At 43.7% G+C, this 19,917-nt stretch overlaps 1 protein-coding gene across 1 annotated transcript in view; it reads left to right on the forward strand.

Annotated features, from left to right (window-relative positions):
• The window catches only part of L3mbtl4 (L3MBTL histone methyl-lysine binding protein 4), a 317,660-nt gene that overhangs the window by 66,948 nt on the left and 230,795 nt on the right, over positions 1–19,917 (forward strand). The window contains exon 2 of the mRNA XM_051190683.1: positions 12,183–12,274. Coding sequence (XP_051046640.1) covers positions 12,183–12,274 — 92 coding nt within the window. The remainder of the gene's footprint in view (positions 1–12,182; positions 12,275–19,917) is intronic.

Raw genomic sequence — 19,917 nt, forward strand, 5'->3', positions numbered from 1 at the left:
CTCAAGTACAGGGCGGCTGTTGAACCTGTGAGCACAGGGCCTCCCTGTAGAGGAGCAGGCTTAGCAGAGGGAATGACAGGAGAGCCGCCTTGGGGTGCAGAGAAAGGCTACCCTCAGAGCATAGAAGGCGGCTCGTGGAGAGTACGGTTGTGAAAGCCGTGAATGTGGCGAGAAACCAGCTCTGGGACTGTTTGATATCCTGTAGTTGATATTGAATGGATCTGTGGTAGGAAGAGTGAAAATAGAAACACTTTCCAATTAAGACTCAAGCTGTAGAAAGTGACGCACGTCAACCTCATGGCTCTGTTATTTTTACGTTAGCCAAATGTCGACAAGTATTCAACATAAAGTGTATGATTTTCTTTGTACCCTTGGTTATTTATGGTTGTCTTCACAGCACATAGGATTTCAGGAGAAATCATTTTTCTCAGATGGTTGTCATACTGGTTTATATAATGGCAATATGAATTTAGTCATTCAGTATTGGAGCTGACAAGGATGCTGATGGTTTTTAAACAATAAAGGATGCCTGAGATTTGTAGCCAGCTTTTCAAGTTCGTACACACTGAAGGCCTATCAGAGTAACTGGTCCATAAAATCGGGTATTTATACCATGGATAAACTTGGGGGAGATCGCGTTTTTCACCTTAAAGTGATTAGCTGTTTCATTAGACACATTTTGTCCCCGTGGGCTGTGAGTACTCACGACTGTTTTTGAGGGTTACTGTCCTTGGTGCTTCATGCACAGAAATGAAGGGACAAGCAAGGTCTTCCAGTGTAAAAGATCTATCTATTACAGATTACTCCCCTGTGTACAGTGAGCCTTAATTCAAATCAGGGCACCGCACCTATGTGTGATAACTATTATTCTAAGATAATTTACTGTTTATGGATTCCTTCTTCAGAAAAGACAAACGTATGTATTTGTTTAATGTTCCTACTTAGTGAACTTTTAGAAATTCTGTGACGCTGGTTTTGAACAGTTTTCCAAAATATCAGTACTTATCATTCCTGCTCTGTAGCCCTGTTAATGTCCCGATGCTGGCACAGCCACGTGACAGTACAAGCTCCGCCTTAACGTTCTGTAAGCTAGAGGAGGCTGAAGGGTGCCCACAGGCACCCAGCCACACTTACTCCAGGATGCCCAGAGGAGCCTCAGTCCCTTGCCTCTTCTGGTTTCTAGAAGCCACCTGCATTCCTTGATTTGTGGCCTCTTCCTCCACCTTCAAAGCTAGCAAGGGCCTATCTTTCAGACCCCTGTGTTTTGGCCATATCCTCAGAATACAGCCACCCAAGGATCTATGGGTTCCATTAGACTTTTCTCAGGCATGGTCCCAATTTCATTTTTCTTACATAATCTCCAAAGTTCATTGTGTGTGTGTGTGTGTGTGTGTGTGTGTGTGTGTGTGAGAGAGAGAGAGAGAGAGAGAGAGAGAGAGAGAGAGAGAGACAGAGTTAGGCATCTTTGGAAGGGTGCTATTCTGCCTATCACAAGTGAAGTCACTTGAGGAATAGCACCATAATAATTTATTTGGGTATTTTTGTTTGTTTGTTTCTTTGTTCAGGCAATGCAGAGTTTTGCTTGTTAGATTTAACAGTTGCTACGTGTGTTTATTGTGTTGGCATACTATTATAATCCAGTGTGGCCAAAGAAGACCTCTTTCCAGCTGTCATGGGGAAAAAGCCATTGGCAACCGAGGTAGTGGGATCTCCAGGGGTTTATGAAACTATTTTAGTGTTTATACATTCAATTTTTCCCTTTAAGTAGTACCAATTAAGTGTTCTTCTAAGACCCTGCTTAGTAATCTGAAGTTGGATTTCAAATTTACCTTCACCAAGAGTAGCTAGTGTTTCAAAGGTTAGCAAGCTGTGAGGCCGAGATGTGATTTTGACAGAATTTATTTTAAACAGTTTTAGTGTCAAGAGGAAAAGTAATCTTGTAAAACATTTGAAGTATATTCATTAATTGAAGACCACCAGGGGATATTGAAAATAGAAGAAGGTCTTGAGTTTCAGATTGACAGAATTACTGAAAGTAACATCTGGAACAATATATTTAATACATTATAATAGATGTTCCCAGGATACAAAGAAGGAAAAGGCGATGGGAAATACGCAGATAAAAGGAATTATAAAAGGAATATTGCTCCCCCCCACTCTCTAATAAAGATGGCTGCTAATTTGATGACGTACAGGGTAGAATTCATGGGAGAACATTTCAATATGAGCCTCCCAATTACATGGAGTCATTTTTGTGTGTAACTTCTGTGCTGGAAATTGTGCCCATAGACTTCCCACGTGTTTTCTAGTTATTGAAGGAGTAAACAATTCATAGGGGGAGTCTGCTTGCAAATGTGTTCCTTCCAGTCAATTTGTAGCCTCTGAAGGTTTCAGAAAGACCTGCATTCTTAGTCCGTTATCGCCCTGCACAGAGAGCAGGGTGCAGTCAGAAGTCCCGATCCTCCTCCAGGGATAGGGGTGCCAGTGTTCTTCCAGGCTGGGAGATGAGCTTACTGTCCTACTAGTGGCAAATTCACTCGTCTAATTTGACCTCTCTGTGGGGGTGCTGATGCTTCTTTCCATTGTCCTTTGCTCTTCTCCATCACCCATCACTTCATCCCTTCCTTGATTTTATGTCTCGGTGCACACCCCTCCTCTGCCTTACATTTAAGATCTAGGGTTTGCCTAAATTCCAACAGTAATACCCCCTTCTATCTGGCAATCTTCCTGTGGTGACATTACCGTCATCACGCTACTTTCTGTTTCTTTGCAGATCCTTGTCTGTCTCTGTGCTGGAAGAGGGTCCACCTCGTCACCCCTCACGTTGGTCAGCTGACTTTTTCCCAGTTGTTCCTTTTCTCTCTGTTCCTGGCCACCTTTATTGCTGTTACCCTTCTCTTCAATCAGTGACCAGTGGTCTCCACATGATCTCCAGCTCAGCAGCTAAATAAGAAGGAAAAATTGATCAATATGAGACTTAATATAAACACGAGAAACTATAATACATGCATTTTTTGATGGGAACACATTGGAAAGGTGGGAGACTGGATCATTCCCCATTAAACTAAAGATTATCAGAATGTATGCAAGAAAAGGGTGCATATGGAAAATGTGTACAAGAAGGTTCCAGAAGATCAGTAGTAGAGTCTAGAGGTAAAGGCACACAGGTCAAGTAATTGAATTGGTGTGTCTGTCATATCGCATATTTAGTAATTTCAGAGTTTTTGTTGAATTAATAAGCAGAATCAGGTGAAGGCTACAAACCTAGGAAAGAAAAACTCAAACCATGCATATGTTTGCCATTGTTTGCCATTGCTGTGATTTCATACACAGAAAACTAATTATAAAGTATCACAATTAAGACAAAAACATTGGGGTATTTTAAAACATCATCTTTTATATATTCCAGTCTCTTCACTTAGAAATAGGAAAAGAAAGAAGTTGTATCCATAGTAGCGTATGAGAGAGAAAGTGGGACGAGCCCTACTACTTGAGGTAAACTAGAACGTTCTATCGGCATCTGGAAAGATGCAAAGACTTATACGCTTCAAATGCCAACCCCTCCCACTGGACATTTAATTTAATTCCAAGTTGAATCCCATCTGCTTTTAATTTAAGTTTGGTGTAAAACAGTGTTCTACTGAAATTGTCATCTCTCTTGTGATATCTGGATCCATCAACAGTTTGTGAACTGCGAACACACGAGAGAAACTGGACTAAGGCGGCTGACGTTGACTCGGCGGGGAGGGAGTGCGGTTGGCGAAGGGAACAGCTCAGTTTCACTCAGCGAGCTATGTGGGTCCACCTGGCCTTTCCCCGCAGGAAGACAAATTGAAGACAACACTGCAAAGAAGAAAGGTCTTTTTTAAAAGACTCTCCTAAGGGACTCTCAATGGGGAGAGATAACTCAATCCAGAGTGGCAATTCTTCAAGGGAACAAGTATCAACCCCGAGTGGGAAACCTGCATCTTGCTAGAGAAATTATGCAGATATCAAAACAAGTCTGTTCTTAATTTGAAATTCTGGTAATTTTACTCCCTCTTTTACCTTAAAATTTTATTATTTTATGTATGTGAGCATTTTACCTTCACCTGTATCTATGCACCACATCCATGCCTGGCACTCTCCGAAGGCAGAGGAAGGCATTAAATCCCCTGGAATTGTAATTATGGAAGGTGTGAACCACGGTGTGGGTGCTGGGAATCGAACCTGTGTTCCCTGGAAGAACATTCAGTGCTCTTAAATGCTGAGCCATCTCTCCAACCCATCATTCCCACTTTTGAAAACCCTTTTCACTGGCTGCGTGATTCTTGGTATTGTGCTTCAAAAGTGCCATTGCTTAGTCATCCTGTTCCAAGCTCTTCTGATGGTGACACCACATTCACACCCATTAAGGTCCCCGCCTGCTAACTTCCTAGCCCCTCCTCTCCCGGTTTTCTTTTTTACTCCCTCTGCTGTCTGACATACAATGTTTTTCTTTGTTTTATTTCCTGCTTTTACCTGGTAGAACATATGGCAGTTAGGATTTTGTGTATCATAGGCTCCTGGCACTTAGTAAATATCCTCTTAATATTTGTTGAAATAAAATGAAAACTGAATGAATAGCATCCCCAAGACAAGCTAAACTACCTGATTCTCAGTACTCCTCACCTTCCTCAAGTCTCTACAATTGGATTTTCATTTCTGTATTGTGGTATTCATCTGTTTTCCCCGGCAAACTGCAGGCTCCTTAAGGCAAAAGATGTATCTTCCTTTCCCTTGGATCATTAGCAGTAATACAGGATCTGACTCATAGAAAGTACTAAGAAATGGACTTTGAATCAATGTGTACTAGCCTTGGATGATTTTGTTTTGTTTTTGTTTTTTCTTTCTTGGTATACATGACTAAATTTTGAAAACTCTTCCAATAATAGCAGCTTTTGGGTCTTTGACTTGTCCCATCTGAAGGCCACCATGCTGGATAGTTTTATATCAACTTGACACAGGCTAGAGTTAACTGAAAGCCTAAGTTGAGAAAATGCCTCCATAAAATGCAGATGTAAGGGGCATTTTCTTAATTCGTGATTGATATGGGAGGGCCAAGCCCACTGTGGGTGGGGCCAACCCTGGGCTTGTGGTCCTGGGTTCTGTAAGAAAGCAGGCTGAGCGAGCCATTGGCAGCTCCCCTCCATGGCCTCTGCATCAGCTCCTGCCTCCTGTTTCCTGCCCACCTTCCTTCAGTGGTGTACTATGATGTGGAAATGTAAGCCAAATAACTCTTTCCTCCCCAGTTGCTTTTGGCCATTGTGTTTCATCGCAGATAGTAACCCAAAGATAATCTCTGTTTCCAGGACCTTCCATATGTGGCTCTGTCCTTTTTATAAGTGTCAGAACTGACACCCATCCAGTTTCTATCTGGTTCTCTGGCTTCAGATTTCTTCCCCTGTGGCTTCAGCTGGGATCTACTTAGGATTCTTTTCTGGATTATTTTCTGTTGTTGTGACCAGAACAGTTTAGGGGAAGAAAATTGGCTTAGACTTCCAGGTCCCCAGCCATTATTGAGTCATTTCAAGTCAACAATTTGAAAACAGAAGTCATGGAGGAGTAGCCCTGGTTAGCCTCTTCCTCCAGGGCCGTGCGTGGCTAGCACTGAGGAGTAGCCCTGGTTTGCCTTCATCCAGGGTCGTGTTGGGCTAGCACTGAGGAGTAGCCCTGGTTTGCCTTCATCCAGGGCCGTGCGTGGCTAGCACTGAGGAGTAGCCCTGGTTTGCCTTCATCCAGGGTCGTGTTGGGCTAGCACTGAGGAGTAGCCCTGGTTTGCCTTCCTCCAGGGCCGTGCGTGGCTAGCACTGAGGAGTAGCCCTGGTTTGCCTTCATCCAGGGCCGTGCGTGGCTAGCACTGAGGAGTAGCCCTGGTTTGCCTTCATCCAGGGCCGTGCGTGGCTAGCACTGAGGAGTAGCCCTGGTTTGCCTTCATCCAGGGTCGTGTTGGGCTAGCATTCTTACACATCCTTGGTCTCCCTACATCAGTTTACAATCAAGACTGTGACTCAGCACATTTCAATCAGGGCGTTTGTCTCAGTTGACTCTGAGGGGACTGTGTCCTTGGGTACTAAGGTTAACTAGGACAAACCTTTCTGCTACTCAAACCAGTTGTGTTTGTCCAGTTCTTGAGGTGAGTTAAGAATAAAATAACAGGATGATACTCTACTTCTTGAAAAATATTTCTACCACCATTGCTTCTTTTCCTCTGGTTGCCCCTCTTATTCATTTATCCCTTTCTACTTTTCTGTTTGTACCCAAACCTCCCAAACACATTTCCAGGTATCTGTGTTTGGTTCTCTGCATGTTTTACTCTTCATAAATTCTGAGAATCATGAGAATTGACTATTCCTTTTTTTCTGTTTTTAACAGTCTGTACATTGATGGTGACTAAGTCCAAATTTTCCATCTGGAACTTTATCCTGCAAGACCTGTTTTTTTAAAGCTGTCTCCTGGATAGTTCATCCCAAATGGCCAGCCTTTATTAGCATCTGAAAACATATTCTGCTTGTTCTCCAAGCCCGGTCCTCTGGTTTTGTCTTGCTTAGTGGCAAACATCATATCTTCGTTTAAAATAATCCTCTGGCTTCACTATGTATGTAGGCTAAAGAAAGGAATTGTTAGCATGGTGTTTTAATTACAGTGTTACTTTCTCTAGGAAAGGAAATAACTCAAAGCTGCTCAAATAATGGGCCATATGATAAAAATACATGTTGCAAGCATGGAAACTCAAGGAGATTGAAGACAGAGGCACCGAGTAGACAGTGTAGGTACCCCCTGTGCTGGGACATCAGAGTGGCCCCTGAGTGGTTCTCCACTATGACCTTACAAGCTTGCTCCAGGGCTGTGAAGGCTGAACTCTGGTCCTCAACCCCAGTGCTGCTGACCCTACAGATAACACATTATCATGTATTTTCTCACGTTTCATCTTTCTAAGTATATTCAGGTGATATCCATGCTGTGGGTGCCACATTTTGAGACCTTATCCCTTCACCGTCCAGGCACGTCATCTGTGAAAACTTTGATAATCTCCACTAGAATAGAGTCTTACTCTTCTTCATAGTGTGTGTGTGTGTGTGTGTGTGTGTGTGTGTGTGTGTGTGTGGTATATTGGAACAATGGTTCTCAAACATTAGCATATGTCTGTTTGTTGAAATGCACTGTTGGACAGACAACACAGAGTATCTGATCATCTATCCTGAAGTGTCGAATTTGCCTCCAAATTTACATTTCTGACAATATCCAGGGATTAATTATCCTCTTAAAGAACATGACTTCCGACACATTCTTACACATCTCTCCACCCTGTCGATAGGCTATTGCTGGCTATGGCTGTAGCATGCCTCTGGAATGTTTCCTACATGTCCCTGCCCGTTGTCATTCTTTGCCACCAGTCTTCCCTCTCCCTATAATTCCATTCTTGCCTAGCGCTCACTCCTAAGTTCTGCTGGTCTCAAGCCCTTGAAATTCCCACTGTCTAATGAAACCACAAGGGGAAAGGTCGGAATCCTGCGGCCGACTCTGATCGAGCATAGTCTTCCTCTTCTTCAGGTACAGTGACCCAGCATCTGCCCTGAAGACTCCTATAGGAAGACTCTATGCTCAGCGCTGCCAAGATGTTCGTACTGCAGAAGCCATTCCTTATTTTCCAGCCTTGCTGTAGGTGCACACTGCTCCCCACCGGGTTACAGGCTAAATTGGCTCATCTTAGAGAGCGGTGACCTCCCAGGCATTTCTCCTGATGAGAACGAATTCTCCTTTTGTGTTGTTCCCAGTTACGCTGCTTGAGTTTTCTTCACTATTACAAATTAATTCTGTGTGTGTCATTCTCCATCATACCATCACACATGACCCGTGTGTGTGTGTGTGTGTGTGTGTGTGTGTGTATGATATTCATGAGTGATAGTGATCTGGCTATGGCATGCCTATCCCCACCCAAGAACATGGTAGATGTGGACAAGAGTCAAATTCTCTGCATCTCACAGCACACAAAACCTGCTTGGCCCCGGGAGATGAATGACTTTTTAAATTCAGTAGGACTGAAATGAAAAAAAAAAAAAGTCCAGCCTGAATATGATGTTCAAGTGGAGGATATTGTAGATGGAGCATGGAGAAGTTCTTTCTGGAGGGACATGACAGAGGTGTTAAATTGAGACTGTGGAGAGGGTACCTGCAGGCGACAGCATGCTGTTTCAGGGGCTGCATACCTGGTAGTGATGTGGTTTGTGTGGGGACATCGTGTCCCTCCCACGACAGGTCCCTTGTGTAGAACATTGCACCAGGAAGATGGTTCACGGTAAGGCCAGTTGTTTTTCATGTGTTCTCCGATGAAGAGTTGCCATCTGTCCCTTAGGAACAGAGATGAAACATTGCACAAAGTAGATGTTCCTGATGGCAAACGGGGCCTGAGAGGGACTGATCTGAGACACGGGCCTCAGTCTTCACCCCCTGATATTTCAGTGTAGTTCAGAAAGTTGCTATGAGTAGAGGTGTGCCCGAGTGAGAGGCCCCTTTCCCTTTTACATTTACAGTCTGTGCTCTCTGTGGTGAGGTGGACAGGAGCCAGGCTTGGATGTCAGAGCATGGAGGAGCCAGAGTTCTACTCACAGACCACGAGTGTTGTACTCTAAATAGGACATCTTTGTAAGTCAAAAAGAAATTTAAGGTTTGGAGAATTCACAGGGCTAATTACAAAAGGCTTTGTAATAATTACAAAGGCTTTGTCCACATTTAAACAGCAAACTATGCTTTTTATGTTAAGAAATTTTTGTGATTGCCTGGTGTGTGTGTGTGTGTGTGTGTGTGTGTGTGTGTAAATGCATGCCAAAATCAATGTATGGAGGACACAGAGTGTCCTCACCAACAGGATGCTGGGCCATAGAGCATCACAGTGTCCTCACCAACAGGATACTAGACCATATATGTTGTAGGGTGTGGTCTTCAGTTCGTACCACTTTGTGCCTGGTTGTGGGATGTTGACCCCTGGAGCTGTGTGTATAATCAGCTGACTAAATACAAGGAAGAGCTCATTTTTCTATCAGCCAGATCCATGCAGTTTGATGGTACTCATCACCTTTGTATGCAATATGTATTTCATTGTTTCAGGCTTTTATTCATGTGTAAGCACGCATACTTCTAATGAATTATGCAAATGGACTATGTTCAACTGTATTTAATGAATATTTGCAAAAATGATAATTATGTTCCTGTCATAACCATACTTGTTTAGACTTATGTTTGGATATTTTCATTTTCTCTGTTTTGTGCTATTGTAAAGGCTGTATTTATTCCTTTAAAACACTTTAGAATGAAATATTGGGATGAGGATTGACTGGATCAACAAATATTAACACCTTCTGGCTATAAATATGTATAAACTCGACTTTCAAACTTAATTAAATTCACAAAACCTCTGCCAGAGTTTATTATTGTGCCTGCAGACTTAATTTTATAGTGATGTTGAACATAACTGTTGATGATTAGGTGTGCATTTCTGTGATATCTCGACTGTATATGGTAAATGGAGAAAGTTCTGGACAGTGGGTGGGATGGTTTTAGCAATGTAATGGGCCAAGAAGCCACAGGCTTCTACTTGGGCTCCATTGTGGTGGCTTCGTATTTTAGAAGAACTAGGAAATCCGCCAGTCACAACTCTGTCAGTTTCGTTCGATGACTGAAATGCCTTCTCATACTCCAGCAGCGTGTTCCTTAGCAGCAAGAGGCTAACACTATGCCTGATAGAGGGTGTTAGCTTCCATGCCTTGTAAAGTTGCCTGCATTTAAATGATTTCCTTCTGTTGTCACCAATGTACATGCGTGTTGAAGGAAAATCATACATATTACACATTTTTCGTCGTCTGGACCAGGCATTGGGTCACACTTTAAAAGTTGCTCCTCTTTGTAAAGTAGGAGGCTCACAAAGGATTTAAATTTAAATATTAAAAGCCAGTGTGAGTCATGGCTGCATCGTATGCTGTGGTTGCTGTCTGTTGTCCTATGAGGTTATCCTACTGTCCTGGGAGAGTTCAGATGCAGGGCTCGGAGGAGGGGCCTCTCCCATGTCACTCATTGCCAGTGCAGATGTAATGCTGGCCTTCTACCATCCACACCTTCCTCTGGGACGTTCGTTTAATATTCAGTCCTTTCAGATCAGTATCTCCAAGTGTATTTTGTGTGTGTGTGTGTGTGAAAGTAATAATCATTGTAGAGTATCTTGACTATAAAATGCTGAATACAACTGCTGTTAATATTTTGCTGTTTCTTTCCAATTTCTTTTCTATGAACGTTTGCATTTGTTGGCACACATATATGTGCAATGCCTTCCACATAGAAGGTGTTTTATGAATATGTGATTACATTAGTAATACACACGCCTTCTATGTTTGTTTTTCTGTTTTATTTTTAATTGCCCATCACATTATTAGGGGACAAAATAACTTTTTTTTTATATACAGCTGTGTGTGCTCATGTGAGTGGATGTGCAGGTGGACACATCTGTGTGTGTAGGCGAGAGGTCAAGCTTGGTTGTCTTCTCAGTGGCTCTGTACCTTCCGCTTTGAGACTTTTACTGAACTTAGAGAACACTGTTTGCCTACATATGCTGTACAGTAAGCTTCAGGGATCTGACTGTCTCTGCCTCCTGTGGTTCTACAGGGACTGTTAAGGGTGCAAGGAATCAAACTCGGGTCTGCATGCTTGAGAGACAAGTACTTAAAACGGAACTATCTCCCTGGCCTAAACGGGGTGCTTTGATATGTGTTGGTATTGTGGAAAGATTAAATGAAGATAATTAATGAGTCTATCTCCTCACACAGTTGCCATTTTTTAAAGGTGAGAACACGGGAGATTTCTCTCTCTCTCTCTCTGTGTGTGTGTGTGTGTGTGTGTGTGTTTAGCAGCCTTGAAGTATATAATCTATTAACTGTAGTCACCATGTTATCTGATAAGTCCCTAAAACTCATTCCTTCCGTTATAACTGAAACCGTGCCCCTTGATTGACAAGCCTGTCTCCTTTCTCCATCGCCTGTTCTCGAGCTCTGGCTGTCACCTTTGTGCTCTCTGATTCGGAGGTTGATTCCCTTTAGAATGCATGCATAAATGAAATCATACTATAGCAAAAATATGGACATGAAGGATCCTATATACCACTTAATCTCTAAGTTTCTTAATGACACATTTAATTACCAAAGCATTTCATTAGAGAAACACAGGATTTGATGATCTCAGAATCATTATATATATGTGATATATATGTATATATGTATATTATATATACACACACACACTATATATATATATATATATATATATATATATATTCATCATGTAAAATGTAAGCTTCTATATCAAATATTCACCTACAAAATTTGGAAAGCAGAAAAATGAAAGCAGGAGGAATACTAAATTGTTTATGCTCCTAGAACCTAAAGACGACTTGGTGTGTGAAATATGATTTCCACGGTCTTCATCTCACTTTCAATCTACCACATACTTACCAAAATATAATTTTGTTTTCCAAACCCTTTCCTCTTCCTCAGTGTACTAGTTAGATGTTTACTTTGCATACCATAAGTGGTGTGTCCATGTAAAAACGTTTAATTAGCTACTTGGGGGACATTTAGTTTATTTCCTGTATTTCATTGCTTTGTGGACGACTAACAGAAATGCAGTGTTTTGTCCCCTGGGTGGTCTACTGTGAGTGCATTAAGATAAATTCCTAGAAGGAGAATGGCCGTGTCCAAAGTAGAACCACAAATAGACTGTTGACAATTACCGTCACATTTGTCACATCGCCTTTTGAGGCTTATGCCAACTGACACCCGCCAGAAGGCAGCGGAGGCAGAAGGGGGGATCAGAAGGCTCCCGAACATTGGCCTGAAAGTAGAGCAGACCCCTTTGCTGTCTCTGCTGGCGTCTTTGAGATGGGAACTGCAGGTTACATGAGGCACCAACCCTGACACAGAAAGCTCAGTGTAGAGTCACTGGTGAGGGAGAGTTCCCAACTGTGTACAGGAAGTGAGAGACATTGCCCTTCCTGGTTGTGGTTCTTCTGACCGCCAACTTAAGCAGCCTGCCTTTTGAGTTTATCTTCAGTTACAGTTTGCCCTATTTTTGTTCCATCAAGAATTGCTCCAAGGACAGTGCTGTATTTTCTCTTTTAGAGCCTTCTGTGACTACAGGGGACACCTGGTCCTGGGAACAGTACTTAAGAGACTGGAGTGCTGTGGCTGCACCCATTGAGCTGTTTTCCAAGGTCAGCCTTAACTTTCTTTTCAAGGGGATTTAATTAGGAAATGTAATTGAAATGAAAACATTTGCCTCGATAGCTTACCAAATAGTGAATTTATGGGCAGGGCCAGGATCTAAGACATTAGGTGTCTGTGCATTGGTACACAGTGAAGGCTTTTGCAAAGCAAGGTAAGTTTAGGCTTGAGACAGCCAAGTATCACATTCCCTATTGTACACCTTCATCCCAGACACAGAATATATTAATGTCACCAGTTTATTCTGGAAGATTCTTTAAGGTCCATCATCCATTGCAGAAATGCTTTCAGAATGAAGGTAGCTCCGCTGGATTTCTCCTCTTGGTCTATGGGGAAATGGGAAATTTTCCCACTGAAGCAATCAGGGAATCAGTGGTTGGGAACCACATTCTTAGGCTGTTGGGCATGACGTGAGGCGTGTGTCCCTCGTTTTTAGAGAGAGAGGTGCTGGTGAGCACTTAGTGAGCGAAGGGACAGTCAAGGTTCCCTGTGGTGGGAGATGAGTGATGAGTGGCAGAGACTGGGTGTTCTTTCATGGTCCCGTGGCCAATGAGACGACTGTGAAATAATGATTGAACTTTAACGTTTGTCAGCTCTGAAGATGACAGCAGAACATTACTGTATAGCACACAGACCCAGTGGACTGCCGGTGCCGGGTGCCTTTATCTTATCTCTAATCTGACAGGAAGCCACTCATGTTTTAGGGCACCAAGTGTGCCGAAGAGCATGGGGTAACAAGGAGTTAAGGACATTTCTCAGAATCTTATTGTTTAGTTGGGAAATAAGACATCCCCTAAAATATGCTATTATGCATTTATATTTTTGTATTTATGGGCTTACTTACGTGTGTGTAAAACAGTAATAAAGAAAAAGATGGTACAGTAATGAGAGAGGGGAGAGAGAGAGTGGAGGGAGACGTGGGAGGGGTTGGAGATGGTAGAGGAATTCGGGGGGTGGGTGATATTTTAGATCATTCCCAAAAATCACCCAAAAAAGTTGGGTGAGAGGTAAAAGAAAAGAAAGCAAAACAAAATACAATGGTAAGATACAACATCATGTCATGCGCCGCCCAAGTGATGATTTTAGGAGACATTCCGGGTTAGTTAGGGACCTTGTCTAACCCCGAGTGAGGGGAAGAATGAACGGACTGTTTTGCCTTAATCTCTTAGTAACTGAAGATGCCTGTGCTCAAAGATCCGCTGTGACTTCAGCTTGACACTTGCGTTTTAAGATGAGTAAACATGCTTGTAACTGAAAATTTCAGTGCCATCAAAAAGACAGAAGGTTGTGTCAGCTTCCAAGAGGGAGCTGAACTCAATTTTATATTGACACTCTTGATAGTTAGTGTTCCTTTCAGTGTGCAAATATTATAATAATGTTGTTCACACCAGCCACTGTGAATGGAGTTCTTTGGCCTCCTAGTGTAAAAAATAGAGCAAAGTGGATTAATTTCTTGACTGGGTGACTTATCTAAAGACATTAAAGTAGCCAGGCGCATGCCTTTAATCCCAGCACTCAGGAGGCAGAGGCAGGCGAATCTCTGTGAGTTCGAGACCAGCCTGGTCTACAAGAGCTAGTTCCAGGACATCCTCCAAATCCACAGAGAAACCCTGTCCCAACTGCCCTGCCCCAAAAGACATTAAAGTAGCGGTTCACTGCTGATGTTTATAACCTAATATTCAAGTTTTAGAAGAAATACCACAGCTACCTGCAAACTTACACACACACACAAATGCATACACACAAACACACACATACACACACACTCCAGCCCTGAAAAATCAGATACACATTCAACCAAGTAAACGTATGTACATTACTTTAAGGAAAATGCGCCTATTTTACTTATACTCACATTTCTGCGGACCTACCCGTCTATTTTAAGTTTCTTTTAGTATAAGACCAAGTCAGTTGTCTCATATTTTATAAATCATTTCACCATCTGGGGTAACACATAAACAAGAATACAAATCAAAGAATGTAAATACACGCCGTTGACAGCAGATTTAAAGGCAGCTTCTCTCTATTGCCGCTGCAGTGTCTCTCTTGATTGCATTTGAACACTGAAATATTGGGTCCCCCCCCCCCGGTTTGTTGAAGTTGATATTGAAAGTATTTCTTCCTGTCCCTCCTGCCACCACCATTGCCCACACATGTAACCCCCCCAGACATTCCCTTTCACCTCGGCCCTCGCCGTCTCCTCCCCTCATATTTGCATCCCTGTGTAACTGAAGGCTCTATAGCCAGAAAAGCTTCTCCAGAATGTGCCAGCACCACTTCCTGCCAATCAGTCTTTATCCAAGTTTGTGCTGTTTCACCCAAAAAGTCTAGGCCCCTGCTCCCTAGCCCTCCCTCTCACAGGAAGCTGCCCCAGGCACCCTGCACACTCCGGCCTCACCACACATAGTGAGGGAGAGCCAGCCGTGCCCAGCTCCATCAGGAGGCGGCGACGGCTGTGGGTAGCATTCTCATTATTTGTTGGAAGTGGCCGTGAGACAAGACATCAGCAGCTGCAGTCTGTGCTCCCCCTGCAACAGCAAACCTTACACCGCTCACTTGTGGAAGTACACCTGGCCCTGAACAGCGAGTCTCACTATGTTCCACACTCTGGTCACTAGCTTAAAGGCCAGCTCTGCCTTTTATCCCCACGTGGCATTCCTGTCTTATCCACCCGTGTCCGGCTGCTAGGAAAACAGGCGCCAGCACTTCTGTGTTTTGGGAAACAACTTGGTGTTTCAAAGCAAAGTGAAACTTGTTATTAGAAAGGTTGGAAATCTCCATGGCCTCCTTGCGTATTTTTATAGTTTGCCAGTGGAGGTTTTTTTTCTAGATTCCATGTCGCTAAGGTGTACTAGTATCCTCACTGCTGTTGTGACAAACTACCACACACTGAGTGATCCGCACAGGCTTATCTGACAGTTCAGAAGGTCAGGCCGCCAGTCTGAAATGGGCTTGCAAGGGTTCCTTCCCTCTGAAACTCTGGGAGAGGTGTCTCCCTGCCTCGGAAGCCGGCTGACTACCCACAGCAGCTGGCTTGTAAGTCTACTTTCTGTAGTGTATCTTCTGGAGGCTCCTGCCTCCCTCTGATTAGGAGCCTCTCATGATTGTGGCCAGGGTATCCTTCCCATCTCAGGGTGTGTGGGTCATCGCACCCGCCCAATCCTGCCAGCCATGCATGATGACATAGCTAGCTAGCTTCTCGGCTCAGTATTTGCTCATAATCATCATGCCTGCTACAGGTGCCAACCGCGTCAGTGCCGTTCCTAAGCCGTCCCTGCCCTGACCCGAGTGACTGCTTACGAGATGATCCTGACCTTTGTAACCCAGCAAATGATACAACTCCCTCAGTAGCTCATGGCTCTCTCCTGTCTGTGGCCAGGCTGCATAGCTGCTTTTCCCTGGCACCGCTCCCCTGGCCATCATCTCCGTCCTTCAGGAGTGTGAGTGGACTGGGTGCTCTCAGACTTTCAGGCTCTTCCTCCTGCCCTGTTCCCTCTGTATCCTCCACTTCCCTTCCCTTTCTCCCCCCCCAGGGGAGCTACTCTAGCCCCTGTAGCTTCTCCTCTGTCACTTTATAAAGAAAGCATGTCACTCACCTGTCTGACCTCCCACCTTCAGCGTGAAATGCCACAAGCCCACGGAATTATCAGGGATAATCTTGTGAGGCCTTTGACCTTGCCTGGCACTACAGGTGTCATTTTGATAAGTGCAAGGGTTTCCTGGTCTTTCTTTCAGCTCTAAGTGCCGTGTCCTTCTCAGAACACCTGCCAGTGTTTGTGCTGCTGTGTGCTCTGAGCCTGCTTCCTTCACACTCTTAGCCTGGGCCATCTCCCGCTTGGCTTGTCAGGCCTCGCTCCGTCTGTCTATCGAGGATGCTCTGGGCCTCACTCTGTCTGTCTATTGAGGATGCTCTGGTCTGGTTCTCACTCTGTCTACTGAGGATGCTCTGGTCCTCACTCTGTCTATTGAGGATGCTCTGATCATCTGCCTATTGAGGATGCTGTGGTCCTCTGTCTATTGAGGAAGCTCTGGTCCTCTGTCTGACTATTGAGGATGCTCTGGTCCTCACTCTGTCTACTGAAGATGCTCTGGTCCTCTGTCTATTGAGGAAGCTCTGGTCTTCTGTCTGTCTATTGAGGATGCTCTGGTCCTCTGTCTGTCTATTGAGGATGCTCTGGTCCTCTGCCTACTGAGGATGCTCTGGTCCTCTGCCTACTGAGGATGCTCTGGTCCTCTGTCTATTGAGGAAGCTCTGGTCCTCTGTCTGTCTATTGAGGAAGCTCTGGTCCTCACTCTATCGAGGATGCTCTGGTCCTCGCTCCATCTGTCTACTGAGGATGCTCTGGTCCTCTGCCTATTGAGTATGCTGTGGTCCTCTGTCTATTGAGGAAGCTCTGGTCCTCACTCTGTCTACTGAGGATGCTCTGGTCCTCTGCCTATTGAGGATGCTGTGGTCCTCTGTCTATTGAGGAAGCTCTGGTCCTCACTCTGTCTACTGAGGATGCTCTGGTCCTCTGCCTATTGAGGATGCTGTGGTCCTCTGTCTACTGAGGATGTTCTGGTCCTCTGTCTGTCTATTGAGGATGCTGTGGTCCTCTGTCTATTGAGGAAGCTCTGGTCCTCACTCTGTCTACTGAGGATGTTCTGGTCCTCACTCTGTCTATCGAGGATGCTCTGGTCCTCACTCCATCTCTCTATTGAGGATGCTCTGGCCCTCATCTCTCGTCTACATTTGCACAGTATCCGACATGGCCCTTCCCTCCCCATCTCACCCAGCACCTCTCTGCTGACAGATGGGCACTCCTGCCCAGTCCACTCCTCCCATCTTTACGCTTGGCCACAGGTGTAATTTCTTCCTGCAGATAGCAGAGCTTGTTCCTCCTCACTTGATGTCATTCTTTATAAACAAGTCAGATATATATATAACATTTCACCCTCTCCTCTCCAGTCTGCCATCTCTACCCTCTATGCTACCATCTCGGTTTGTTGTAATGTAGCATGATCTTTTTAAATAAATACTCTAAGCCCTGTTGATGGAATACCGGTCTTCTCCAGGGCAACGGGTTATGCACCTTTAGGATTCCATGGGGACAGAGACACCTTCCGACTCCCACTCCAATGACGACAGCAGAATGGATAGCCCCACTAGCCAGAATTTGACATTGTTATTTAGTCCTGATTATATTTTAAAAGTAGATTTTTTCTAAATATGTCTGTTCATGAAATGGAACCTGAGAAGTGTGTGTGTATGTGTGTGTGTGTGTGTGTGTGTGTGTGTGTGTGTCTGTGTCTGTGTGTATGTATGTTATTCTTTTTAAATAAAGTCTGAGTATGTATTTAACTACAGAAGTCTGAGTTTATATTTCGTTCTGTAGATATAGAAAGATATGCATGTCAAAGTTTTTAAAACTACCTGTGAATATTAGAACTTTCCCATCTAAATCAATTCATTGCAATGTCAGGATTTTGTGTCGTGAACATACTGCCCAAAGATTTGGTAACACTACCCCTACTATTGGTGTAGAGCGCTCTCAGACACCTCGTTAAATATGGCGAGCTGTGTAGTGACCGTGCATTGTTCCTTCAGCAGTTATATCGCTCCCCCAGCAGTTACATGAACTGTGAGAACTGCCGTGTTACATGAACTGGTGAGAACTGTGTTATATGAACTGTGAGAACTGCCGTGTTACATGAACTGGTGAGAACTGTGTTATATGAACTGTGAGAACTGTGTTATATGAACTGTGAGAACTGCCGTGTTACATGAACTGTGAGAACTGTGTTATATGAACTGTGAGAACTGCCGTGTTACATGAACTGTGAGAACTTCCATGTTACATGAACTGTGAGAACTGTGTTATATGAACTGTGAGAACTGTGTTATATGAACTGTGAGAACTGCCGTGTTACATGAACTGTGAGAACTGCCGTGTTACATGAACTGTGAGAACTGTGTTATATGAACTGTGAGAACTGCCGTGTTACATGAACTGTGAGAACTGCCGTGTTACATGAACTGTGAGAACTGCCGTGTTACATGAACCGGTGAGAACTGTCTGTGTTATATGAACCATGAGAGCTGCTTGTTACAAGAGTTGGTGAGAACTTTCTGTGTTATATGTACTGGTGAGAACTGCTGTGTCATATGAACTCTGTGAACTGCTATGCTATATAAACTGTGAGAATTGCTGTGTTGTACGAACTCTGAGAACTGCCTCTTACATGAACTGGTGAGAACTTCCTTGTTATATGTACTGGTGAGAACTACTGTCTTATATGAACTGAGAACTGCTGTGTTATATGAACTGTGAGAACTGCTGTGTTATACTAACTGGTGTGTTATATGAACTGTGAATACTGCATGTTTCATGAACTGGTGAGAACTGCCTGTGTTATAAGATGCATTGAAGAAAATTTTATCCTAGCCCATCTTTCTGTGTGGCCGCCATAATTGGCTCCTTTCCTTGCTTTGCATTTTTCTTCTGTATGCATTTTCTTGACCCTACTTTGAAGATCAATCTTTTGGAGTTTCGCAGTTTTCCTTGAAGAGAAGAACCGATAAATGCCACATGCATTGCATTCAGGTGTTTCACTGATATTTAAGTCAAATGGAGCACATTTAAAAATAGAGTGATGATCCGTGATGTGAAGTCTTCAAGCTGATTAACTGCAAAGGATCTAAACCTCAGAAATAGTCCCCACTAGGGTCCATTTCTCATAGCTCCACAGCCTTTAGCTTTGGTGCAAAACATAAGAGATGCCTCCTCGAGTTCATGGCTGGGTTACTTTTCAATAGAATTCCCTTCTCTGAAACTATAGGAGTCAAAGTACCAGGGCCGCTATGAAATAACTGATCTGAAGCTAGAGCCAGACAGCCAAACAGGGTGGTGCTTCTGTTCCTAGAAGGGGCCCAAAGCTCCTGCGACAATGGCTTATCTACACCACCAGCTGGAAGCTGAGTGTCAAGCCCAGCACACTTGAGAAGAAAGGAAAATTAAGGAAAGAATAGAGTGGCATCAAGAATCAAGGGCAAATAGACTCTCCCTCTGTAGCTGAAGGAAATGTATATTGGCAGTATCCTTGTACATCTCACCCATAGTTAAGTCACCTTGGGGGGGTGATGTAGGTTTATTGTTTGCAAGCCATCAGAGGAATAGTGCAATATCCATCACAAAGTCATCCAGACTATTCTCTGAGTGCAGGCCTTGCTATGTGCTCCTGGCTTCATTTTCTTTGTTGGGCTCAGGTTGCCTGGAGCCAGCTATATGTTACCTGTTCTGAAATGCTTGTTCATTTGTTTCTGATACTATAGCTCACTTAGTAGTTAGGACACATATTTACATGTTGATTGTATACCCAAATTTCTGTGGAAGTGAGGATTCTGCACCTGAGATTTCAACAGAATGAAGCCACAAAAATCCAGTCAGAATTGCATTAACCTATTCAATTATACGTTTCTTGGCTCCTGATTTCCATATTTTCTAGTAGGGGATATCTCTTGATATAATCCTTGCAGCAGCTTATGGTCCTGAGTTCAGAATTAATCTTTGAAATGTGTTCAGGATAACAGAGAAGAGCCTCTAAAATGAAAGCTTGAGGATATGCAGTCGGCCACCTTATCGGAGGCTCGGAA

This window comes from Phodopus roborovskii, unplaced genomic scaffold (assembly GCF_943737965.1).
Source record: "Phodopus roborovskii unplaced genomic scaffold, PHOROB, whole genome shotgun sequence".
Classification (NCBI taxonomy): Eukaryota; Metazoa; Chordata; class Mammalia; order Rodentia; family Cricetidae; genus Phodopus; species Phodopus roborovskii.